Below are 9,113 nucleotides of genomic sequence, written 5' to 3' on the forward strand. Positions count from 1 at the left end.
GTATGGGAGGTTTCATTCAAATTAAAAGGGGCGATTTCAAAAACGGATTGAATTCAAATGGATTTACCCTATGACACACACAGATACAAACAGCCGCTCTCACAAACAGCCCTGGAATTGATACTAAAATTAATCTCCTAATGTATCATTGTTTCATAGCAACTAGAAACCCCTCCTGTGACCCTGATCCACTGATCTGAGAGCCTGATTAAACACAGAAACATACAAACACACCCACACCGTGGATGCACAAACACCCTGCATAAAAACAAAATGAACACAAACACACAGGGATTATGGTTGCTCAGTGTGAAGCATTGGGAGGTCAATAAAAACAGTAAATGCCATGCTGGCATTTAAATAGCAAACCCATGTGGTTGGTTCACTATCTCCATATCCTCTATGTTGCCAAGAGTAGGCAGAGTTACATCCTTGAATAGGCTTGTTCTAACAAGATGTCTTCTTGTTCACTGTGCTCAATGTTTTCCAAACACCTGGCTGCATCTAAATTGGCTTAAAGAACATAGTATCCTTATCTGCTTTTCTTCATGATGACCACTTCTCCAAAGCAGCAGGAGAAAACAATAATGGATACATATCCAACTAATCCATCAATCAAATGGGACAAAAGTAAAGGAGAGAAATAGATTCATTCAATCACAGTGTTAGAGCACAGACCCTGTTATCCAAGCAGGTCTGTTGTCCTTGGGAATTGGGAGGAGCAGATTTGACCATTTTTGGGGGGATAATCTTTTGAGGAAGAGTTGTTATAATCAGTTTAAGTTTCCAATTCTCTACTTTCAAATCCTTAATCCATATAAATTCTATTGAATACCCCAATGTGCAATTCCTGTAGGATAAAAAAAAAAAACATATGCAGAATGAAGTAAAGGGCTCACAAAAGGAAGCTTTGGTAAAGTTGTGCGAACAACTCAAGGCTCTTTCATGCCTTTAGCACTTTGTTCAGTGTGTTTGGTTGTGTACCAAGGAAACGCCTCACTAGCATTAGCAGGAAGTGGGAAAATGTCTAGCTAATCTCAGCTATCCCACTGCAAAGAGGATATGACTACGAATCTACACTCACAGGAACTCACACACTCTCCCTATGTTTACAAGTTTACTGTGAAGCACAAGGATTATCGCCTAGGTTACTTGGCAGTAGCATGCTTTGTGCTTTGACAACAATGAAAGAAAAAGAGCCATTGATAAAGTATTATAAATGAAAGGGAAAGGGAAAGGGGGATACCTAGTCAGTTGTACACCTGAATGCCTTCAACTGAAATGTGTGGAAATGGTGGCTATTAACCTTCAAAAAATAACACTTCTCAAATCCTTATCTCATACTTTGAAGTAGATTATTTTACAGCAGCCCCCACGTTCTGGAATATAACCCTCAAGCCCTTTATTTCTATGTTTAGTATATGGATTTTCTATCTGTTCTATAAATACAGCATGTTCTGGTATGTTCTAATCTAATTCATGTTCTAATCTACCATTCTCCTCTTTCTCTGTTTATAGAATGCTTGAGTGGCATGTATGAACCTTGTTTTATACTTCAATTTTACTTGTGTTATTATTACTAACATTAGTAGTAATAATAGTATTAGTGCTATAGTGCTTGTGTTGACCTCTTGCTCCTTGGTTGCATTTCAAAATAAACCTTTCCATACTCATTATGGTCCTCATTGCAGAGAACAGCATTTCAGAAGCAGGCACCTCCCAAATATCTCTTACTGTACTTTCACCTTACATGACTTTGAGAGGCAGAAATCCAGAGGTAGACGGGTTACACAACTCTCAGTGGTACAGGATGTACAGTACAAACCTGTATGGGGTCATTTGGTAGTGCTCTGTATTGAATGTTATGCGAAGGTCCAACAATGCTCTCTGTTTACTTTAATGCAGATCTTTACACCAACAGCAGTAGAGCAAGGTCTGACATACAACCAAAACATATGTTTTAGATTTCATACCCACAGTATAGCATTAGAATAGTTTAATGCAAAGTAATGGATGAAGCAGGAGCTCTGTAAGAATGCTCCAAATAGTATGCCTAAATCAAACCAACGTAGCTTCAAACCAAATTATGGCAACACATTATTGCGCTAATTACCCATAATATTAGGTAGCCTACATTTGTCAGTTGGTTGAACTATCCTTTTAAAGGTAGGCCCATATGGTCGCTTGAATGTCAATGTTCTTAAATAGTTTTCTGACATTGAAAGTTGGCTGTAGTTCCGTGCCTGCAATAGCTAACTTTAGTCTAAATGACTAAGAGTACATTGACCTGGAAATCGCTACTAGAACGTGGGGGCTGCTGAAATCGCTATTAGCATGCTATTTCAGGGTCAGCCATTTAAGATCCAGATAGTTTACCCCCATCATTCTGTGGACACCTTTCGGGGTAAGAAACTGTTTAAAGTATTTTTAAATATTGTTAATTTACAACACTTTGTAATTAAGTAGTGAGTCATTGTTAATCCCTTCCTTCAATGACATCTCATTTTAATCACCTATCTAGTACAAGCAATTCCTCACAATCAAATGTCGACCGCATTATCTACCAAGGGAATTCTCTTCGATTATAATCACAGCCATATATATTCCCCCCCAAACAGACACATCGTTGGCCCTGAACAAACTTTATTTGACTCTATGTAAACTGGAAACCACATATCCTGAGGCTGCATTCATTGTAGCTGGGGATTTTAACAAGGCTAATCGGAAAATAAGAATCCCTAAATTCTATCAGCATATCGATTGCGCAACCAGGGCTGGTAAAACCCTGGATCATTGTTATTCTAACTTCCGCGATGCATATAAGGCCCTCCCCCGCCCTCCTTTCGGAAAAGCTGACCACGACTCCATTTTGTTGCTTCCAGCCTACAGACAGAAACTAAAACAAGCTGCTCCCGCCATCAGGTCTGTTCAACGCTGGTCCGACCAATCTGATTCCACGCTTCAAGACTGCTTCGATCACGTGGATTGGGATATGTTCCGCATTGCGTCCAACAACAACATTGACGAATACGCTGATTCGGTGAGCGAGTTCATTAGAAAGTGCATTGGCGATGTCGTACCCACAGCAACGATTAAAACATTCCCAAACCAGAAACCGTGGATTGATGGCAGCATTCACGCGAAACTGAAAGCGCGAACAACTGCTTTTAACCAGGGCAAGGTGACCGGAAACATAACCGAATACAAACAGTGTAGCTATTCCCTCTGCAAGGCAATCAAACAAGCTAAGCGTCAGTATAGAGACAAAGTAGAGTTGCAATTCAACGGCTCAGACACAAAAGGTATGTGGCAGGGTCTACAGTCAATCACGGATTACAAAAAGAAAACCAGCCCCGTCGCGAACCAGGATGTCTTGCTCCCAGACAGACTAAATAACTTCTTTGCTCGCTTTGAGGACAATACAGTGCCACTGACACGGCCCGCTACCAAAACCTGCGGACTCTCCTTCACTTAGCGACGTGAGTAAAACATTTAAACGTGTTAACCCTCGCAAGGCTGCAGGCCCAGACGGCATCCCCAGCCGCGTCCTCAGAGCATGCGCAGACCAGCTGGCTGGTGTGTTTACGGACATATTCAATCAATCCTTATCCCAGTCTGCTGTTCCCACATGCTTCAAGAGGGCCACAATTGTTCCTGTTCCCAAGAAAGCTAAGGTAACTGAGCTAAACGACTACCGCCCAGTAGCACTCACTTCCATCATCATGAAGTGCTTTGAGAGAGTAGTCAAGTACCATATCACCTCCACACTACCTGACACCCTAGACCCACTCCAATTTGCTTACCGCCCCAATAGGTCCGCTGACGACGCAATCGCAACCACACTGCACACTGCACTAACCCATCTGGACAAGAGGAATACCTATGTGAGAATGCTGTTCATCGACTACAGCTCAGCATTTAACACCATAGTACCCTCCAAACTCGTCATCAAGCTCAAGACCCGGGGTCTTGACCCCGTCCTGTGCAACCTGGTACTGGACTTCCTGACGGACCGCCCCCCAGATGGTGAGGGTAGGTAATATCTCCACCCCGCTGATCCTCAACACTGGGGCCCCACAAGGGTGCGTTCTGAGCCCTCTCCTGTACTCCCTGTTCACCCACGACTGCATGGCCATGCACGCCTCCAACTCAATCATCAAGTTTGCAGACGACACTACAGTGGTAGGCTTCATTAAAAATCCTACAATGTGATTTTCTGGATTTTTTTTCTCATTTTGTCTGTCATAGTTGAAGTGTACCTATGATGAAAATTACAGGCCTCTCTCATCTTTTTAAGTGGGAGAACTTGCACAATTGGTGGCTAACTAAATACTTTTTTGCCCCACTGTATATACTGTACTCTATATCATCTACTGCATCTTGCCATATTTATGTAATACATGTATCACTAGCTACTTTAAACTATGCCACTTTATGTTTACATACCCTACATTACTCATCTCATATGTATATACTGTTCTCGATACCATCTACTGCATCTTGCCTATGCCGTTCTGTACTATCACTCATTCATATATTTTATGTACACATATTTACAGTATGTACATGTACTTTATCCCTTTACACTTGTGTGTATAAGGTAGTAGTTGTGGAATTGTTAGGTTAGATTACTCGTTGGTTATTACTGCATTGTCGGAACTAGAAGCACAAGCATTTTGCTACACTCGCATTAACATCTGCTAACCATGTGTATGTGACAAATAACATTTGATTTGATCATCCATACCAATTACTGCCACGCATCTATATGCATTACCGAGTCATCAACTGAGGAAGTTATGTTAGCACACAGGGTCTAAGATTTTTTCAGTTTCTCCATGGAGCAGGTTCCTAGAACTGACTCTCTATGGGGACCCAGTTGATGGTTGCACCATGGAGCAACAGCACGTCGAGCAAACTATCCACCGCCTCTGAGCAGGATCCCTTAATCACTGACACAGCGCATGCATTCTCCCTAACCAAATTAGACATGACATTTAAGGACCTAAATTAAGGGTGGAAAACAAGCTACGCTGTTTATAGGCAAAAGTGGAGCTTAGTGTTTGGCTGTCTGTTTGGCTGTCTTTTGGGCAAACTGGGAGTTCCGGTTGAGGTGATGGTACTCACAGCACTGACAAAAGAATGTGAAATTGACTCTGACATGCTCCTTCCTTCTCAGAGTTAGAATACCCACTGATAGCCGTTTGAGATAAAACATGAATTGTACTTCAGAACATGGGTGTGTATTATGATACATTTTTGTTGTGCCATTCTTTCTAAATCAGACAAAAGGGTGTGGTAAATAAAAAGGTACCTGGACTACAACTTGTGAACAGAAGTTGTGCAGCACTGAATTCTACAGCCAGGAATCTACTTCCACAACCCCTTAGTATTATGAGGCTGTTATGTGACTCGACAGATTGATAGCCTGTAAATTACAGGAAAATCAGGTGAAGTAAGGTCACTATGCTCTTGAAAAGATTATCGGGTGACAGCATGTAATCTTTGTTGATCAATCTCGTATGGTGAGAGAGCTTTATGATTGGCTGAAGGTTGCAGAGCGTTGCTTTCTCTCAAGTAACAGCATGCACTGCAGCTCTGCCAAGTGAGTCCTACAGCCAATGGCATTCACTGCATCATGTTCACCATGCAAACATTGCCATGTGATAGGGAGCTGGATAGCCAATTGCACTTTAGATGAAGTCGTAGATGAAGTTCAGTTCATGGTAAACACACCAGAGGGCCAAATTATTCCTTGGGAAAATTGTATATTAGTAAACAGTATAGGATGCCCTCTTTTACTGAATCAAAGATATATGACAAAGGTCAATTATTCTAATACAACATCTCTGGGAGCATCACATTACATATCCATCAAGTTCAACTCTACCAAATATTTAGTGAAGCCAACTACATATTTTTGCTGAGTTTCAGCCCAAATGAGACATTACAAAAGGGCTCTGTCTGTTTGTCATGTAATCTCTGAACTGTATGTCCCATAGGTCAGGATGTCATTGTCAAACTCGGATGAGTAACTTGATTGTTAGCTCAGGGTTTATTGATGTTGAACAATGTAAATAATTATTTTATTGTTTTTCAGTGGATGCAATACTAGGAAGAGCCTTATATGGTGTCAGCACATACTCAATGGAAGGAAGAAACCCAATGACCCTCTGCTTTGGCAGAGCTCCAAGTCCTATCAAGGTCAAATGAATAGACGCTATACACTCAATACATTGTTTCCCCAATTCCCCTCCCCTTCTCCGACAAGGATAGAGTCATACTAGTAAAATGGGAACATTCCTGCAACAGGAACACAACCAGCTGCTAAACACACAGACAAACAGGAATTGTTGTTGACCAGCCAGCTGTTTACTGCATGTCTCAGTCAAAGCGGAAGAGAATGATGAATTCGATATTGCATTGTACTCTGAACCTAGTAAACATCTTATAGGTATAAACTACATCCACTCCCCATACTGACTTTATTTTAAGCCTTGCGAAGTGTTAAGGAAATCTATCACGTACCCGAATGACATGAAGGGGCTAAGGGACAGGCTGTAGTACAGACACGCACCACGTGAACACGATAGTCGCCCCTTATATGGTCATGAGGGCGCTCTTTGACTGGAGCGTTTGAGTTCAGTACGATTCGGAGAAATCAGAAACGTACTCCATGTTCTAACCACTGATGTAAATCAAACGCATACAGCACGTTTTGTGCATAAGAGATCGTGCATTGTGATGCATTGACAGATGCATCTGCACAAAATATGCATTAAAAAAAGTTTATTACCATAATGTAATAATTGTAATTGATATAATCCGAACATTAATCAATTATGGTTATTTCAACAATCCAGCAAATCTTCGTTAAACATTTGAAATATGAAGCATTTTAGAGTGGAGGGATGATATTGAAAATAATATTGCATGAAAACAATTGAATGATAGCTAATTGTGATAAAATATTTCTCAGTCAAAGGTTTTTGATTTGATGGGTTGTGGAATATAGCAATTTGGACCAAGAAATAAGTCCGGTGTATGACAATTTGAGGTTGTTTTAAAAACATCGTTCATTTGACCCACATAATATAGCTAGACAGTTACGAGTTACGTGTCCAGTTGGCTAGATGTGCCAAGACTGAATATAATCAGGGGAATCGTGCTTGTCGGTCTTTAAATAAGATATGAATAGTCAGAGTTGTGTTCAGAAAATGTATGTCATACATACGGAATTCTATAATAAAATAAATAATGTAATACTTTGTACGGAAAATAATAGAAATTATGATTCTCACTATTTGAAAAAATTTGAATGATGATCGCACCCACATTGGAAATGGTACATTCCGGATCCTACGTCATCTATTGTTTACAAAATATCGAGAGGGTTACTTGATTACTTGCTTTTCTGCCGAGCAACGTGGTGAGAGGAAGGAACTGAGCTACGCTCCCATTCATTTCGAAAATACAGCTGAGAAACACACAAAATACAACAAAATGCCTTGTCGAAAGGAGAACTACATCCTCTTGGAGCAGTCTGTTACCGTCGATTCGAAAGAAGTGGACGCTTTGGTCACGAAAATCGGCGAGGCGCTGCAGCTTCACAACAATAGTGCTAATCAAAAGACGATGTCGTGTCTTCACGGTCTCAACGGCAACTGCTGCAGTAGCAACATCAAACAAGCTAACAACAACAACAATGGCGTGGCCCAGCAAAAACGAACCGGGTGCTGCATACGGCTTCGAAACCGGGGGCAACGTAGTAACAGAGCTAGTCCATACAGCTTCCCTGGCTCAAGTAACCAGGAGTGGGACAATTTCAAACCTTGGAACCGAAAGAGGATCAGCGCAGCTGTCGAGAACGACGACCCACATCAGTTACTTCAGGAATTAATATTGTCTGGGAATCTAATCAAAGAAGCGGTCAGGCGGCTGCAGTTCTCTACGACGGAGTGTGGCGATCTTTCGGACAATCTGTAATGCTGATGATGCGGACAATGTATTCATTATCGACATGTTACGGACAAAACGAAAATACTATTTTGCTGACCTAGCCAGCTATAACGTTATACTATACATGTTTAACGATTAAATGTCATGGTGGTAACGTTAGTATGTCTAATTTGTGGCCGCTAATTTAGGCTTCATTTAGCCAATTAACGTTAGCCATGTTTGAAACTCCACCTTTTGATGGTTCATTTAGATTTCTGTTTATGGGTTGGGACTCTCCTTTTCACTATTCGCTGACTTAGTTAGTGGCTAGTTATGTAAACCAAGTGAACGCTTTACGTTGACCTTGTTTACAAATCTAATCTCAGGCCGCCAGTATTGCCTGTTTTTGTATTTGTCCGTTAAATTTGAAACGATTCAAATCAAAGGTCTTACGTTACTAGTTAGCATGCTAGGCTAGCGCCACACTCATGCCAGGATGAATTCCAAACGTCCCTAGCAGCCCAACACTGACGGCAGCTTTGTATTTCCTTTACAAAGAAGGAACGGGATCAACAACCAGCTACCAAAACCGTGTAAGAGCCGGAGGCAGGCGACATTTCAAATGGTTGACTAAATGTCTCTTCGAAATGTCTGGGGGCGGTGTATTTTTTTTTTTATAATGATGGGACACTGTTGTGCTTAACCTTATAATTCCAATGCGGATTTGTGTTTATCATTTTCCAATTGTCTGTCAAGTTATTTACCATGACCACTTCGCAACGAAGTATTTCATAATGTTCCTGAGTATTCAGGCCTTTTGGTGTCTTAAAATAAACACGGTGTTTTTTTTCTTCAATTTGGTGTGTGTATGCTTTTCGCCATCAGATTAAGGTTCCAATGAAATATAGCTAGTAACTGCAGCATTTGGACAGCCTGTCGACACACTACTATACAAGACGCTGCCCCACGTACACTGAACAAAAATATAAACATGTAACATTTTCAAATAGTTTACTGAGTTCATAAGGTAATCAGTATCTAGTGACCACCATTTGACTCATGGAGCGCGACACATCTCCTTCGCATAGAGTTGATTGTGGCCTGTGGAGTTTTTGTCGCGCTCCTCAATGGTTGTGCGAAGTTGGTGGATATTGGCGGCAAGTGGAACATGCTGT

At 41.2% G+C, this 9,113-nt stretch overlaps 1 protein-coding gene across 1 annotated transcript; it reads left to right on the forward strand.

The window, feature by feature from the left end:
* Positions 1 to 7,379: 7,379 nt before the first annotated feature.
* gbp (glycogen synthase kinase binding protein) lies at positions 7,380 to 8,794 on the forward strand. The gene has a single exon (XM_020498000.2). The coding sequence runs from the start codon at positions 7,504 to 7,506 to the stop codon at positions 7,984 to 7,986; it is 483 nt and encodes a 160-aa protein (XP_020353589.1). The 5' UTR covers positions 7,380 to 7,503; the 3' UTR covers positions 7,987 to 8,794.
* The last annotated feature ends 319 nt before the right edge of the window (positions 8,795 to 9,113 follow it).

The sequence above is a fragment of the Oncorhynchus kisutch genome, linkage group LG13 (genome assembly GCF_002021735.2).
Source record: "Oncorhynchus kisutch isolate 150728-3 linkage group LG13, Okis_V2, whole genome shotgun sequence".
NCBI lineage: Eukaryota > Metazoa > Chordata > Actinopteri > Salmoniformes > Salmonidae > Oncorhynchus > Oncorhynchus kisutch.